Below are 18,587 nucleotides of genomic sequence, written 5' to 3'. Positions count from 1 at the left end.
GTGGGCTACAGTCCATGGGGTTGCAGTCAGACACAACTGAAGAGCCTTAACATACACACACACACATGCACAGGCTCCAGGGATTAAGATGTGAATATCTTGGGGAGGGCTGTTATCCAGCCTCCCACACTGATTTCACTACCCTGTTCTTTTCAACAGCAACAGTTCAACAGCAACAGTTAGAACTGGACATGGAACAACAGACTGGTTCCAAATAGGAAAAGTAGTACGTAAAGGCTGTATATTTTCACCCTGCTTATTTAGCTTCTATGCAGAGTACATCATGAGAAACGCTGGGCTAGAGGAAGCACAAACTGGAATCAAGATTGCAAGGAGAAATATCAATAACCTCAGATATGCAGATGATACCACCCTTATGGCAGAAAGTGAAAAAGAACTAAAGAGCCTCTTGATGAAAGTGAAAGAGGAGAGTGAAAAAGTTGGCTTAAAGCTCAACATTTAGAAAACGAAGATCATGGCATCCGGTCCCATCACTTCATGGCAAATAGAGGGGGAAACAGTGGAAACAGTGGCTGATTTTATTTTTCTGGGCTCCAAAATCACTGCCAATGGTGACTGCAGCCATGAAATTAAAAGACACTTACTCCTTGGAAGGAAAGTTATGACCAACCTAGATAGCATATTAAAAAGCAGAGACATTACTTTGCCAACAAAGGTCTGTCTAGTCAAGGCTATGGTTTTCCAGTGGTCATGTATGGATGTGAGAGTTGGACTATAAAGAAAGCTGAGCACCAAAGAATTGACACTTTTGAACTGTGGTGTTGGAGAAGACTCTTGAAAGTCCTTTGGATTGCAAGGAGATCCAACCAGTCCATCTTAAAGGAGATCAGTCCTGGGTGTTCATTGGAAGGACTGATGTTGAAGCTGAAACTCCAATACTTTGGCCACCTGATGCCAAGAGCTGACTCATTGGAAAAGACCCTGATGCTGGGAAAGATTGAGGGCATGACAAGAAGGGGACGACAGAGGATGAGATGGTTGGATGGCATCACCAACTCAATGCACATGGGTTTGGGTAGACTCCGGGAGTTGGTGATGGACAGGGAGGCCTGGCATGCTGTGGTTCATGGGGTCGCAAAGAGTTGGACACGACTGAGCAACTAAACTGAACTGAACTGATTCCTTTCTACCTAGAAATGTTTCTTCACAAATCTGTGGAATATTAACTTAATTTCAACAAAGTACAAGAATAGATAGGTTAAATGAAAAGAAATAAAGAGATGAAAAAAGAGTAAGAGGAAAATGAGAAAAAGAGAAAATTAAGTGAGAAAGGAAAACAAGATACACAAGAGGATACAGCAATAACAACCTCCGAAACCACAGATCTGCTTCTCCTGATTTAGCTAAGTATATACAACCAGCTCTGGAGAAGGCAATGGCACCCCACTCCAGAAAATCCCACGGACAGAGGAGCATGGTAGGCTGCAGTCCATGGGGTCGCTGGGAGTCAGACACGACTGACCGACTTCACTTTCACTTTTCACTTTCATGCATTGGAGAAGGAAATGGCAACCCACTCCAGTGTTCTTGCCTGGAGAATTCCAGGGACAGGGGAGCCTGGTGGGCTGCCATCTGTGGGGTCGCACAGAGTCGGACACGACTGAAGCGACTTAGCAGCAGCAGCTGCATACAACCAGCTCAGATAATTTAGAAATGCAGGTAATTCTCAAAAATTTAATTGGCATCTCACACTCTGAATTTGGAAAAGTTTTGTTTTGGTAAGATTCTTAAATAGATGAAGCTATGTCATCATCATTATCTTTCAGATAGAAAAAGAAGTAGAGTTACTAACTAGCTTAACAGCATATGTATTCATACAGCCTCAGGAATGTTAAACCAAGGCCTCTGCCCATGAGGAGCTAATGAAAAAAATTAATGAACAAAGGTTCAAAATGAATACAAGCCATGAATGTGCTCAGTCACCTCAGTCATGCCCGACTCTTTGCGATCCTATCGACTATAGCCAGGTTCCTCTGTCCATGGGATTCTTCAGGCAAGAATACTGGAATGACATTTCCTCCTCCAGGGGATCTCCCCAGCCAGAGATCAAACCTGCATCTCCATCTGAATCGTAATTAGTGGGAATGCCCATCCTCTCCTGTAGAATATGACATCTAACATAAAAATCTGAAAAATCTGACTTCCTCTTCGAAGTTTTCAGATTTACACCAATCTGAGGGAGAACTCAAACTGAAATGTGACTAAGTGCTTTGCCTAAAAGGGCAGGTGCTGAAAGCAGGTGGGAGAAGGAAAGGTGAGTGATCAGGTTCCAGAGTAGTAAAGATTTAGATGGTAGATGCATAAAATAAAGTGGAGAAATTTTTTTCTTACATTCTCAAAGAGAGTAATAATAAAATGATATATTAGAGAAGTTTGAAGGAGATAAAATTTTTAATTTCTCAAATTATTATATGTTAAAGGAGATTGTCACAGAATATAAACCCCTTCCACAGCAGTTCTCCAGAACAGATTAGTCTTTCTTACTATTTAGGATCACTATTGAACTAGAGGAGAAGGCGGCAACAGAGGATGAGATGGTTGGATGGCATCATTCACTCAATAGACATGAGTTTGAGCAAATTCAGGGAGATAATGAAGGACAAGGAAGCCTGGAGTGCTGCAGTTCATGGGGTTGCAGAGTCAGACACAACTTAGCGACTGAACAACAACAACTGAATAGAAGCTCTCAAATCCTCTCTCACACTAACATGAGAAAAACGCCAACCTTCATCTTAAGTGCTACAGAAATTACATTTTGGTACATTATAGATATATCTCAAATGCAAGAATTATTCTTTTTAAACACAATGCAACCCTTAAAAAGACAGAATGCAGATGTCTTACCACCATGTCTTCACAACTCTTATCAAGTGGAAGTAAGCTCTTCATCAATTTTATATTCTCATGCAAGTGTTTTAATTCAAATGCATGCTGTCTCAAGCAAGTATCCAAAGATGTGGTAAATTCCTGGATTAATCTCTCAACTATATTAGAAGAGTGTGCTTGGGGTGTCAACTTGGTCACAGCAGCTATTATCCAGGCTTTTGTTTCTGAAGAAATGGAGTCATTCATAAGTAACTTGTAGAGCTTGGTTATAACTTCCTCTGGTGTTTCCTTATTTAAGAGATAGGAATACTCTCCTAACACCTGTAAGTAAAACAAAGAAATGAATATATGCAAACATCAAGTTAGATAGCAATTATACTCAGAAATCTAAACAAAGTGTCTGCAGAGTAAATTTAATCTATACTAAGCATATTCTCACAGTAAAAAAATTATTAAAAATAAAATTGCATATTTTAGGTCAAAATTACACATGAATTGGGGAGGAGGAAATGGCAACCCACTCCAGTATTCTTGCCTGGAATGTTCCATGGACAGAGGAGCCTAGCGAGCTACAGTTCATAGGGTCACAAAGAGTCAGATACGACTAAGCAACTGAACACCACCACCATGAACTGGAAGTGAATACAAGAAGGACTTTCACATCTTTATTATTAACAATATATAAAGCATCATATCTTTACAAGTTAGCTTTCTTCTGAACTTCCAGGTTTGGATGTTGGTTTTTACAAGCACTTTCACATTCTGTTACTATTTTTCAATAACCATTTAAACAAGTGGTTCCCACACACTAGCATGCGTAAGAGCCATCTGAAATGTTTCACAAAAATACAGATTTCTGACTCTACTCCCAGATAATCTGATTTAGTATGTCTGTGGTAGGGATCTACAATACACATTCTGAACAAATACCATCTGATTCTGATACAGATGATCCACAGAAGAGACTTTGAGGAACACTGATCTATGTTACACATTCTCTTTTCTACATCTAACTTATTCAGGTCTCAACACCATCACCAAAAGAATTTAATCAACATCTATAGAACACACCACCCAACAGTAAGCAGGATACTTTTCGAGCACCCACAGAACATTTAACAAGACAGACTATATCTTAGGCCATAAAATAAACCTCAAGAGACTTAAAAAGAACTGAAATCATAAGAGTATTTTCTCTGACAACAAACTAAAATCAGTAACAGGAAGGACAACAGGAAATTTTCAAGACACTTAAAGACAAAACAACACCCTATCTTTCCATTACATAAATGAGGAAAGAACACTCCCAAACAGTCTATGAAGCCAGTATGACCTTGATACTAAACCCAAAGAGTAGGAAAAAAACAAAACAAAAAAAAGTAAAAAAAAAAAAGAAGATCCCTCATAAACAGAGATGCAAAAATTCTTAACACAGTCTCAAGAAATCTACAAAAAAAAAAAAATTCTAGATTAATAAGTGAATTTAGCAAGGTATAAGATCAAAATACAGAAATAAACCACTAATCTATGAAAAAGGAGACAAGCGTATAGGATAGAGAAAGGAACAGTTTCTTCAATAAGTGGTGCTGGGAAAACTAGACTGCTACATGTAAAATGATAAAATTATAACATTTCCTCACATTATATACAAAATTAAACTTAAAATGGATTAATGATCTAATTGTAAGACCTGAATCATACAACTCCTAGAAAAGAACATTTTTTAACATAAATTGTAACGATATTTTCTTGGATCTGTCTACTAAGGCAAAAATAAACAAATGGGACCTAATTAAACTTAAAAGCTTTTGCACACTAAAGGAAACCATCAACAAAATGAAAAAACAACCTACAGAATGGGAGAAAATATTTGTAAACAATGCAACCAGCAAGGACTTAATTTCCAAAATATACAAACAATCCATACAACTCAGTATCAACAAAACAACTCAATGAAAAAATGAGCAGAAGACCTGAATAGACATTTTTCCAAAGAAGACATAAAGCTGGCTAACAGGCACAAGAAGACATAAAGCTGGCTAACAGGCACAAGAAAAGATGCTCAACATCACTAATTATTAGAGAAAAGCAAATCAAAAACCTCAGTGAGATATTACCTCACACCTGTGAGAATGAGTATTCTCAAAAAGTCTACAAATAACAAATGCTGGAGAGAATGTGGAGACAAGGGAACCCTTCTACATGACTGGCGGGAATTTAAATTGGTGAAGCCACTACAGAAAACAGTATGGATGTTTCTTTAAAAAATACAAAAGAGCTGCCATATAATCTAGCAACTTAACTCCTGGGCATATATATCCAGAGGAAACCAGAATTCGAAAAGATACATGCATCCCAATGTTCAGTGCAGCACTATTTACAATAGCCAAGATATGGAAGCCACCTAATGTCCACTGACATACTGAAAGGATAAAGAAGATATGGTGTATGTATATATATACACACACACACACACACACACACACACACACACACACACACACACGATGGAATACTACTCAGCCATGAAAAAGAATGAAATAATGCTATTTAAAGCAACATGGATGGAACTAGAAATTATCATACTAGGTGAAGCAAGTGAGAAAGAAAAAGACAAATACTGTATGATATCACTTATACGTGGCATCTAAAATGCGACACAAACCAATTTATCTAAGAAACAGACTCACAGGTAGAGAAAACAAACTTATGGTTATCAAAGGGGGTAGGAGATAGGGGAGATATAACTTAGGAATTTGGGATTAGCATATACAAACTACTATATATAAAACAGATAAATAACAATGTCCTACTGTATAGCACCAGGAACTATATTCAAAATCCTATAATAAATCATAATGGAAAAGAATGGCTGCAATCCATGGGGTTGCGAAGAGTCAGACACGACTGAGCGACTTCACTTTCACTTTTCACTTTCATGCACTGGAGAAGGCAATGGCAACCCACTCCAGTGTTCTTGCCTGGAGAATCCCAGGGACGGGGGAGCCTAGTGGGCTGCCGTCTATGGGGTCGCAGAGAGTCGGACACGACTGAAGCGACTTAGCAGTAGCAGTAGCAGTATAACTGAATCACTTTGCTGTATGCTAGAAATTAACACACACTGTAAATCAACTATATTCAATAAAATAAAATAAAATAAATAATAAAAAAAAACCAAACCAGTGGTTACCAGTGGAACGAGGGAAGGGGGAAGGAGCAAGTTAGGTATAAGGGATTAAGAGATACAAACTACAAACAAAGTATGAACTAGGTAAGCAACAAGGATGTACTGAATAGTACAGGAAATTAGACCCATAATCTTATAATAACCTTAATGGAATATAATTTGCAAAAGAAAGAATCAACATGCTGTACACTTATAACTGATATAATATTAATACTGTAAATCAACTATACTTCAATTCAAAATAAAGAATTTGAAGTTTCTCCTAAATTTGTATCACTTTCGCATCGCCAGAACCCTAACCCTAACCTGAACTATCTTAAATCAGGGACCATCTGTATCTAAGTATAAATCTAACAAAACAGGGACAGGATTTGTATGCTGTAGAAAAAGAAACACTCTTAATATATGAACATATACAAATGGCTACCAAATACAGCAATCAATTTAGGCAAAGATTATCAATGCTAAAACCATTGATAAAAGACAGCTGAAGAACAGATGCTCACACAGTCTCATAGAATCACCTCACAGATTAGTTCTAAATTAGTAAGAAGAAATGGTACCTTTACAATGGAGAGAATATGAAGATCACCATCTTAACCAAAGACATTAACAATCACCAATAATTGGAGGAACTGATATTATATGCATCCTGATATGATGTAATGGGAAGTACATATTGACAATGTTGTATTCTTGCTAAAAATGTTTACCTGAACCAGACATAGTCCAATTCAGAATGCTGGACTTTCTACAAGTATTCATCCAAAAAAATAACAATGTCATGAAAACAAAAAAACAAACAAAAAAAAACCTGAGGATCACTGTAAAATACAGAGGCTAAAAGAAAAACTAAATGCAATTTGTGAACCTTGACTGGATATGGGGTAAGGAGGAATGGAAAAATAGTCATAAGAGACATTTTTTGGATAACTGGATTAATATGAATATGGACTGTATATTGGGTGACATTAATGAATTAAGGTCATGTTTTTCAGTTGCAATAATGGTTTTATGGTTATCTAGAATGTGACTCTTGGGAGATTTATATTGAATTCTTTTATAGGGGAAGCAGCTATATATAGAGATGTAGATAAAGTAAAGCAAGGTGGTTAAAAACATTCACTGGGAATCTAGATGAACAGTACAGGGGTATTTATTATGCCACTTTTTCACCTTTCTCATAGATGAGAAAAGAATTCTTACATAAAAGTCTGGGTAAAATTTAATTTAACATACTAACATTTGACAAAACCATAAAATATTAAAGTGTGAACATCCTATGACCCAGAGATGCACTTCTCCAAATCTCCCCCTACAGAAATGCTCACTCACATGCACAGGAAAGAATATACGAAGGTGACAGGATGTATATGATTATGTAAGCCTTATACTCTACAAAATTGTAACCTCACTTTGCAAAGAGATCATCTCCCTTGCAGGCTTTGATGAAGCAAGCCTCCATGTTGGGAGGCCCACATGGCAAGAAATTGAGGACAACTCTTGGAGCCAAGGGCAGCCAACAGTCAACAGTCCGAACATCAAACCTTCAGCCTTAGAGCTACAAAAAACTGATTTCTGCCAACAACCACATGTGAGCCTGGAAGCAGATCCTTTACTAATCAAGTTTCAGATGAAACAGCAGCCCCAAGGGACACCTGGATTGCACCCTTAAAAAGCCTTAAGCAGAAAACCCAGCTAAGCCATACCTGAGCTCCTAACCCACAGAAACTGTGAGATAACAAATGTATGCTGTTTTAAGTTTGTGGTAACATGATTATGCAACAATAGAAAGCTAGCATACCACAGCTTCATGAGTATTCACATATTCATATACAGATTCACAACAAATGCATTGTATACAGACAGGCATCTAAATAAATACCCATATTTAAAAGACTATTCAAGTGAGAGGGCAGAGAGAATGAACACACAAGTAAATAGGTAAGTGATAGAAGGTAGCCACTGGGAAAGAAAATCGGCAGCTGAAGGAGTTAACAGATCTGAAATAAATGATTTCTGAAGAAATACATTATCAGTATTTGTCTTTATAAAAAATAATATTATAAACATTTATGAGTCAATGTACTTTGCTTACCCAACTCATAACTTGAAGAAATCTCTGTGGATAGAATACATTTTCCACATCTAGTAAAGTAAGATAAGACTGAACTGCATAAAGTCTTAGTTGTTGATTTTCTGTTTCATCATCAAAACCTACAAAGGAATTGATATACCATTTTAATTTCCATTAAATTCTCCAAGGACTCTGTAATAAAAACATTTAATTTTAATATCTTTACAGAATGCAATAGTTTACTAACCTTCTGCTAGCAGTCTCAGAAAGTTATTGGGAATATCAGGATGCATCACATCTCCTCCCACTGAAAATACAGCATTCATTGTCTGAATAAACCACGCATTATCAGGAGCATATGTGTCCACAGTGTTAAGAACAAGTACACTTCCAAATGCCAGTTATTAAAATTACCCTTCCTGAATCAATCTTTGCAAAAATAACCCTCAATTCATCCCAGTTTGGCATTTATAATTTTAACTTCTGCCAATAAATTTTTCTATACTCTAGCTTTGTGTAAAATAGGTGTTCAGTAAAGCTTATTTAGTAGACTTAGTAAACCAATTCATGTTGCTTTTTTTTATCTAGCACCATATTTTGGACATAATAGGCACTCAATTAAATGTGAAATAACTGAAAGAAATATTCCAGCTGACTGTGGACAAATACATAATGGAAAATGGCATGCACTTCAGAAAGGTTAAGTGTTGTGATATGTCTTTCTGAACAATTGTTTACCCTCTTTTCTAATCTGTTCCTCCTCAGTTCTAAAATTCTACCATTCTGCTAGCCAGGGCTATAGCACTGGCCAGGACAAAACTATACTTAAGCATTCCAAGATAATTTGACTGACATTACTCATTCATTCATTCAATCTTAGATTTAAACAACAAACATCTTAAAAAGAATGTTGAGTAACCTTGGGGCCTGTAAAGTTCCTCTGAGTTTTTAAAAACAAATGTGAAGAAAAGTAACACGTAAATGGAGTTTGTGACCATTCCCAGTATAAGCAATCATGTAAAGGCTAAATTTTAGCATACTGATATCCTCACCAATCTCCCTCAAACAACAAGAACTTTTACTCAGGAAAGAAACTGAGTAGGAAGTAAAGTCAAAGACAAGGAGGGATAAAAGAAGAGTCAAGAGATTCCTGTATACTCCTGTTGATAATACAGCCCAGTAGAATAAAAAGAAACAGGAAAAAAGTTATCGCCCAGGAAGTCTACACAACTTTTTGTTTTTAACAATAAGAAAGGCTTGAACATCAGGAATGGAAGTTATTGCTGGGCCTCTGAATTCAACCTACAAGTGACTATGTCTATACCAATCATTTTAAAGTCACTGTGTAACACACTGCTATATTTAAAATGGATAACAAGCAAAACACTATTGTATAGCACATGGAACTCTGCTCAATGTTACGTGCCAGCCTGGATGGGACGGGGGTTTGAGGGAGAATGGATACATGTATATGTATATGGCTGAGTCTCTTCACTGTTCACCTGAACTATCACAACATTGTTAATCGGCTCTACCTCAATACAAAACGTTTTTGGTGATAAAAAAAATTTTAGTTAAAAAAAAAGGAAAAACATTTATTTTTTGAAAAATAAATAAATAAAGTCACTGTGTAACTAAAAAGTGTTTTATGACTCAGGGCCCAAAAGATATTTCTCAGCCAGCTCAGCTATTTTTCCAACCAAATTGACGATAATATATTCTTCTTTGCTCTGATGTAAATATTCAAGCATTTTCTGGACAATCACTGTTATATTCTGTGCATTAGTAATTCTGTAAAGAAGTTCCAGAGTCTATTTAAGAAAGAAAAACAAAAGCAGTATTATAAAACTATGCATGATAATCCCAATAAATACTGTAACATAAAGGTTTATACCCTGCTTTGATTCCTGGTTTGGGAAGATCCCCTGGAGAAGGGGTAGGCTACCCACTCCGGTATTCTTGGGCTTCCCTGGTGGTTCAGCTGGTAAAGAATCCATCTGCAATGCCGAAGACCTGGGTTCGAAAGATTCCCTGGAAAAGAGAAAGGCTACCCACTCCGGTATTCTGGCCTAGAGATTTCCATTGACAGTACAGTCCATAGGGTTGCAAAGAGTTGGACATGACTGAGTGACTTTCACTTTCAAAGGTTTTTAATAGTTGGTTCTTCCACTTTTATGTAGCTTTACTGGGCAGTTAACGGGAACTCAAGAAATACACATTTTAACCAGAATAGAACTTAAGGAAGGTAAAACCATTGTTGAAAAAAAGGAATTATAATCAATTCAAAAGTCTAAAACCCTTCGACTGATACAGATAATTATGATCTGACATCTCTACATTGACAGGCCATGCAAACACCAAAAAGTTAAAAGATTTATAACCTATTTTCTAAAAATGTAACAGCTTCTTCAATTCAGTTCAGTTGCTCAGTCATGTCTAACTCTTTGCAACCCCATGGACTGCAACACAGCAGGCCTCCCTGTCCATCACCAGCTCCTGAAGTTTACCCAAACTCATGTCCATTGAGTCGGTGATGTCATCCAGCCATCTCATCTTCTGTCGTCCCCTTCTCCTCCTGCCCTCAACCTTTCCCAGCATCAGGGTCTTTTCAAATAAGTCAGCTCTTCGCATCAGGCGGCCAAAGTACTGGAGTTTCAGCTTCAACATCAGTCCTTCCAATGAACACCCAGGACTGATCTCCTTTAGGATGGACTGGTTGGATCTCCTTGCAATCCAAGGGACTTTCAAGAGTCTTCTCCAACACCACAGTTCAAAAGCATCAATTCTTTGGTGCTCAGCTTTCTTTATAGTCCAAATCTCACATCCATACATGACCACTGGAAAAAGTAGAGCCTTGACTAGATGGACCTTTGTTGGCAAAGTAATATTTCTGCTTTTTAATATGCTGTCTAGGTTGGTCATAACTTTCCTTCCAAGGAGAAAGCATCTAAGCCTACATTACACATGCCTGCATACTATGCATGTGTGTGTTTAAGCATTTTGGAAGACTGGATTTTTGTATACATACATATACAAAAATCCAGTCTTCCAAAATGCTTTTCCATACTTCCCAAACAGAAAAGTGCACTTGAGTGGATCTGTCAGATCAGATCAGATCAGTTGCTCAGTCGTGTCCAACTCTTTGCAACCCCATGAATCGCAGCACACCAGGCCTCCCTGTCCATCACCAACTCCCGGAGTTCACTGAGACTCACGTCCATCGAGTCAGTGATACCATCCAGCCATCTCATCCTCTGGCGTCCCCTTCTCCTCCTGCCTCCAATCCCTCCCAGCATCAGGGTCTTTTCCAATGAATCAACTCTTCGTACGAGGTGGCCAAAGTACTGGAGTTTCAGCTTTAGCATCATTCCTTCCAAAGAAATCCCAGGGCTGATCTCCTTCAGAATGGACTGGTTGGATCTCCTTGCAGTCCAAGGGACTTTCAAGTCTTCTCAACACCACAGTTCAAAAGCATCAATTCTTCGGTGCTCAGCCTTCTTCACAGTCCAACTCTCACATCCATACATGACCACAGGAAAAACCATAGCCTTGACTAGACGAACCTTTGTTAGCAAAGTAATGTCTCTGCTTTTGAATATGCTAAATGGTCTCTCATGGATGGATAAGGTAGCGCAAGCACTTCAAAGTGCAGCAAGGCCTACTTTCAGAATCTCAGGTATCAAGGAAGAACTGTTTTATGGCTCCTCAGTGCTGAGGAATACACCTCTTGCTGCCTCAAGTAAGATGAAGAAAAACCATTACCAAAGTAAACTCCCATTTACCTGGCTTTCTGAGGCCCTATATTAAGGTTCCACAAATATCATAGTTCCCAGAATCAGTATGAAACAAAAGGCAGCAATAAGAAAGCATCCTTTACTAGCATTTCAGGATCAACAATATTAGCTGTAAGAGAATTTCTATGTACCCTACTTGTTAAATCTGTTCAGATTTCTTTAGGGTTCTTCCTAATTTTTCAATCCTTATACCCAGGACTTCAAGTACAAAGGATAACAGATTTTGAATTTTTTTTTAAAACTGTTCCAGTTAATCCTTAACACCATTTAAAATCTATAAATACATAGATCCCCCATCACTAGCTTTCCACTTATAAAGCTGTTTCAGACATCCTTCCTGTAGGCTCTGTAAGCCATGTATTTTAAGATAATGTACACCAAATTTAATTCCTACTCTAAGACTATGAAACTTAGCGTTTCCAGGACTGAATGGGGCATTGTATTAGGAATTGCATGGCGGAAGGTCTTTTCTATTAACTCCCTCATGCTTTCTTTTGTCTTGTTATGAAAGAAAGGTAATACAATCAGGTAAAAGAGCATCCCAGACCCAAGCAACATGTCACTCCATACCCCAGGACCAAAGTTCTTGCCACATAATTACTGATGGAGGTTAGATATGACAGTGGAATTAAGGAAACAGTACTACAGTGCCTTCTTTGGGCACCACTGATGCTCAGTATCCTCCCCAAAGAATTCAAACTACTTTTCTCACTGCAGACCAGACCTGATAATTTTAGAAGTTGTCTGTTTCTCTTTAACTCTCATTTTTAAATTAAATCCCAATAATTAAGCACAGAACTAAGAAAACTGTACCCAAGTCAACCCTGTTCAACATACTACTTAACCACACAAAGAAAATGCATGCTCTGTATCCATTCAAAGTAGAAGAGTCATATAATTATTTGTTACTGTCCCTTGGCATCTTTGCATTTTTCTACAATGTCTACACATAGAAATTATCCATAAACTTTCTGGATTCATTCAAGGCAGGTAACTATTTTTTAGAAGATCAAAAATATGAATCCAAAATATATATGCATATATATTGCATATATGTAGATGGCAATTTCTCAGAAACATTATTTCAAAAGTAGTACCTTTAGAATTCAACATTCATATTATTCAATGCAATAATGTTCTTTCAATGAACTTTTAATTCATTGCTTTTAAATAATTTAGATGTTTACTAGAATTTATCTTTTTATCTTCATTATTTTTAAAATCAGAAATAAAACAATCACTCTTCTTAATTAGGTCCCATAAACCATTTTAAATGAAGGTATAGAATCATGTCTGTACATGAGAATTACCAGATCTATCTAGAACACCCAAGCAGATAATGAAGCAATTTTATAAAAGGAAAAAGTTGAAAAAAATTAAGTAGATTTATACACCTTTCCTTCCAAGAAGTTCAAAACAGTTTAGGGATATCTTTACTAATTCTTTTTATTTTTTGGCCACACCATGCAGCATGTAGGATCTTAACTCCCTGAGCAGAGACTGAACCTGTGCCCCTGCAGCAGTAGCATGGAGTCCCAACCACTGAAACTCCAGGGAAGTCCCTATCTTTATTAATTCTATCAACATTCTTACAGATTCAATAAGGAATAGAGTAGCCCATTTTATAGATGTCAAGGAAAATAATGAAAAAAATTAATTATCATAAATTATGTCTTAAAATTATACTAATAGGAAGAACTGGAAATAGAATTCTGGTCTTCTATTGACACAACCCTTGGACCAGTAAGATTCCTTGATAAGGGATCCTACACAGGTGTGTGCATGCATGTGTGCTGTCACTTCAGTTGCGTCCAACTCTTTGCAACCCTATGGACTGTAGCCCGCCAGACTCTTCTGTCCGCGGGATTCTCCAGGTAAGAATCCTGGAGTGGGCTACCATGCCCTCCTCTGGGGGATCTTCCTGACCCGGGATCAAACTCATGTCTCTTACGTCTCCTGCATTGGCAGCGGGGGTTCTTTACCATTACCACCACCTAGTTACACCTTCCTAACTTCTCCAACTCACAATTTAAAACCATTCTTGTGGTTATTGATACAAGTACTTTTTAGAAAAGTCCCTTAAACTTCAGTAGAAAAAATAAAATGCATTCAAAAGTTAAAATACACACGTGTGCACATGCCCATAATTTTCATCTCTCTCCATAAGACCAACAAAATGTTTAAAAATTTTAACATTTCACATACACTACTCAAAATACCAGTTTACCTCTCTTTTAATAATGGGATCAGGATGATCTAAGCATTCAATTATTGTCATCTGATGTTGAAGAGCCAGAGTGGGATCCTGTTGGATAACATAGGTAAGAGCCTTCAGTCCTAGAAACAAAGATTAAATAACATAAAGTGACTTAAAATAAATATTCAGAAAATTTCAAAAAGCTCTCTTGGTAATTTCCATCAAAAGAACCAATCATCTTACCTAAATATTTGAGATTTATTTTAGGTGACAGAACAAACTTTCCAATGCATTTGGCAGCCTTCTCAAGCAATTCCGATTTAGGATAAATAGAATAGACTGTATGTACACATTCAAACAGAATAGCTAGAAAAATAAAATATTATAACTTCAGAGATCATAGTAAGCCATAATAAAAAATGTATCTGTGCAGAACTCCTAACAAAACAAACTAATCAGAAGGTCAGTTTTAGTCAAAAATCTTATGGAAATTTTTCAAAGATAAGAATTTTACTATTTTCAGGCTATATTCATCCATGCAACAAGTATTTTCTGAAACCTCCTATGAGTCAGACATTGTTCTACTAGTATGGATACAGCAGAGACAAACACCCTTACCCTCAAGAAATTCACATTCTAATGGGCACATAAGTAATATATTCATTACTCCTATATAAATAGATACTTCCAACACTCCTTGAATGCTTCAAAATAAGTTATTCTCAGGCAGTTTCTACCACTTATACACAAAAACTGGATATGTAGTTTATTTCCATGTGGTTTCAGTTCAGTTCAGTTCAGTTGCTCAGTTGTGTCCAACTCTTTGTGGTTTAGTTCAATATAATCATTTTAGGGTGCTCTAGCATTTATTTCAAAATTTTTATACTCAAAACTCAAGTCACTTTTTAAAAATTAACTTAAAAATTAACCTCCAAGGTTATAGAAAACCTACTGACATCTTGATAGTGTTCAAATTTGATTTTCTAGTCTCATCAAAGATCAGATAACTATAACAGATGATTAAAATGGACACTAAAATATTTTTCAAACTCTCTTAAAGATCAAGAGTGAAAGAGCTGGAGCTTGGTCATGGTAAACAAGAATAATTTAGGCACCATTAAACAAAATAAGCAGACTTAAAAACAGTTCAACTGAGGGCTTCCTTGGTTGCTTAGATGGTAAAGAAATCTGCCTGCAATGCAGGAGACCCCGGTTTGATCCCTGGGCCAGGAAGATCCCCTGGAGAAGAGAATGGCAACCCACTCCAGTATTCTTGCCCTGGAGAATCCATCTCATGGACAGAAGAGCCTGGCAGGCTACAGTCCATTGGGTTGCAAAGAGTCAGACACAACTAAGCAACTAACACACACGGTTGAAGAATATCATATCTTTGAAAGAATCACTCCTGCTCTTTTTCCAAAAGTTTAAAACACAATAATCATTTATTCGTGTACAAGATATAAAATAGAGCCTGAATATTCAACTAGCTATGTTTTTTACACTGCTAAGTTGCCTATCAACTGATACACATAAACATTTTGGGTAAAAAGTTTTACTAAAATAAATACTTTCTAAATAAGGAGAGAAAAGAAATTAGAAATAAGCATTTTTTAAGAAATAAACATCTCTTTAAGAAGTGAATAGACTTTAATTAAAGGAAAACCTATAAAGTCAACTGAACCTAAAAAGATCTTTGCAGATATTATGCTGTAAAGTCTTTACTCTGTGCTATGAAAAAGAGTTGACTTTGGACTTCCCCAGTAGCTCCGTGGTAAAGAATGTGCCTACCAAACCCCTGGCCCAGGAAGACTACATGCTGCAGAATAACTAAGCCCCTGCGCCACAACTATTGAGCCTGTGCTCCAGAGCCCAGGAACTGCAAGTCCTGAGCCCACATGCCCCAGCTACTGAAGCCCATGCACCCCAGAGCCTGTGCTCCCCAAGGGAAGCCACCACGATCGTAAGCCCTCCCACCGCAACTGAAGAGCAGCCCTCACTCCCAGCAACTAGATAAAAGCCCTCACAGCAATAAAGACCCAGCATAGCCAAAACAGTAAATAAAATTCTTTTTTTTAATAGATTTGTTTTCAAAGAAAAATTTTTTCAAAAAGTTGACTTTATGACTTCATGAAGTAAACAGAGAAAGCCTTGGTCAATTAACTAATCAACTAAGGCAGGACTAGGCAAAATACCATTAAACCCAGCCTTCAGCCTATCTTTGTAAACTGTGAACTAAGGATGATTTTTATATTTTTTGAGATATAACTGATATATAAAATTATTAGTTTTAGGTGTACAATTACATTTTTAAAGGTTAAAAAAAAAAGGAGAATATATGACAGAAACCTATACGACCTACACAAAACCTAAAAGAACTGCTAGTTTAGGTATAGAATAAAATTAATAGTTCAAAAAATACACTTATTTGTCAACTTAGGCATACACACAGACTCAGAAGTCGCTCAGTCGTGTCCGACTCTTTGCGACCCCATCGATTAAAAATAGGTTTTTAAATTATTTTAAAATAATTTAGAGATTTTAAGACTGTTTATACTCCAACTCTACAAAAGTCTAAGTCCACAGATAAAAAAGCAGTCACTCCACTGTCTCCTCACTGCAGTGGTTAAAACGAAAGTGCCTCTGAGGACTTCTAAAGGAAAAAATGCAATGTGGAGTTTTGCTTACTCCTCCAAAGCAACCTAGGTCCTAACCAAAATATCATTAAGTAAAAATTACCAAATTAATAATGTCCTAACATTTGTGACACACTGTGGCTTTATCACAGATATTTTGGGTAGGATTATGTACAAAATTTGAGGAATTCTACTGATTACTCTATCCTTCAGACTAGACTTTACTTACATTTTAAATAAGTTATCTACTGTCACCACTCTGGCAAGGAAATGGGGGTACCAGCCAATGAGGGTGGTAGTCCACTTTCTCCATTCTGCTTCCTTTAACACTTGGAATGGCAGGGGATGCTGCATCCTTCTGGATGGGGGATGAGGGTACCCTGTCTGGGAGAGGAAGGGGCACCCCAGTACTGCTCCCGATGTGACCTGTACTGAGAACAACGGAGTGACTCTAGTGTACCGGACCAGTAGAAAAAGCCCTGTCACTCTACTAAGTTTCCTCTACCACCACCCCAGGAAAGATGGGAGGGGTACCTCAATTGTTCTCTGTTCCTTGATGATGTAAAACCCAGGCTTCCCACATCATCTCCGCTGGCAATGCCAGGGAGGGTCCCTCTTGACATACGGCAGGATCAAACTGCAGCTGCCCTCTTGGTCTTCACCACCGAGCTCCATGGGAGGGTTGGGGTACCTCATTATACCTGATGAGGATGGAAATCTTGATTCTTCATTCAGCCTTTGCTGCTCTGGGTAGTCCATAGTTTTTTCTATGTGGTGCTTGACTGCAATAGAAAAACTATTGTCTAAAAGTCTTCCATCTTGCTAGTCTGCCCTTTTTGCCTGAGTCCTCTGGCTAGAGAGTAGGCTTTTTTTCAGGGCATTTTTATCTGCACCTGTTGGCATTTTCAGACTGCTGGCTCTCCAGTAACCAGTTTGGGGCATACAAGGCAAAAAGAAAACCCAGGGTACTAACCTTGGAGTCATTCCTTACATGCCAATGTCCCTAATCAGTCTCCTTCATTTATCCACGTTTCAGAATCTCATGTGTTTATTTTACATATAATGTTCAAAGTTTTTAGGTGTACTTAGTGGGTAGAGTACACCTAAAGTACTTCTATCTACTTTCAATGGTTCTATCCCTTGTATTTCATTTTATATTATCTCTCAGTTTACTAAATAGTTTACTAAAAATGTCCTTCTCATCTTATCAGTTTCCTGCCCAAAACTATCCCATATCTCCATATTTATACAATCCAAACTCTGTGGCTACCATAGGAGGATGTCCGCAATATACCCTTCCCACTGCTCCCACTATTAACTGTCCAATCGAGCTGGCAAGTCAGTTTTCTGAAACAGTGGGGTGTTTTAAACACCCCCACTTCTGCACCTTCTTTCATGTTCCCTTTGCCTAAAACTGCTTTTAACCTCCTTTCTGGCTATCTCAATCCCATCTTTCAAGGTCCTATTACATCAATAAATCTTTAGGTGCCCTGAAGCCCACAGTGATCTTAACCACCTCTGGAATCCTGTAATATTTATTCCCTTTACCTCCCCCTTTACATTCTGCCTTATACTGGTATTATGCCTTCATATATAAGTTATCTCCTCCATTATACTGTAAACTCCTTGAAGGCAAAGCTTACATTTTATACTGCCTCATATCCTCTACATCACTTTACAACGCCTGGCACATAGCAGATACACTCTAAATGACTCTGATACGATTAATTTCTTCCTTTGACACTAAGGTAAGTTATAAAAATGAAACTTTAATTAAAATATGGTTTGGACTGAAACCCAATGAGATAACTGATCAAAAGTAAAATAACTTTCTCTTCTATTAATTCAATTA

The 18,587-nt window shown here is 37.4% G+C and overlaps 1 protein-coding gene across 2 annotated transcripts in view; it reads right to left on the bottom strand.

Moving 5' to 3' along the window:
• The window catches only part of AP4E1 (adaptor related protein complex 4 subunit epsilon 1), a 72,394-nt gene that overhangs the window by 29,573 nt on the left and 24,234 nt on the right, over nucleotides 1–18,587 (bottom strand). For both annotated transcript variants that reach the window (XM_005900468.3, XM_070377893.1), the window contains 6 exons: nucleotides 14,346–14,468; nucleotides 14,133–14,242; nucleotides 9,783–9,922; nucleotides 8,359–8,471; nucleotides 8,133–8,251; nucleotides 2,866–3,168 (listed from right to left, as the gene is read on the bottom strand). In XM_005900468.3, the coding sequence (XP_005900530.1) occupies nucleotides 2,866–3,168; nucleotides 8,133–8,251; nucleotides 8,359–8,471; nucleotides 9,783–9,922; nucleotides 14,133–14,242; nucleotides 14,346–14,468 (908 nt within the window). The remainder of the gene's footprint in view (nucleotides 1–2,865; nucleotides 3,169–8,132; nucleotides 8,252–8,358; nucleotides 8,472–9,782; nucleotides 9,923–14,132; nucleotides 14,243–14,345; nucleotides 14,469–18,587) is intronic.

The sequence above is a fragment of the Bos mutus genome, chromosome 10, assembly GCF_027580195.1.
Source record: "Bos mutus isolate GX-2022 chromosome 10, NWIPB_WYAK_1.1, whole genome shotgun sequence".
NCBI classification, from domain to species: Eukaryota; Metazoa; Chordata; class Mammalia; order Artiodactyla; family Bovidae; genus Bos; species Bos mutus.
This window is presented reverse-complemented; position numbering and strand designations above follow the sequence as displayed.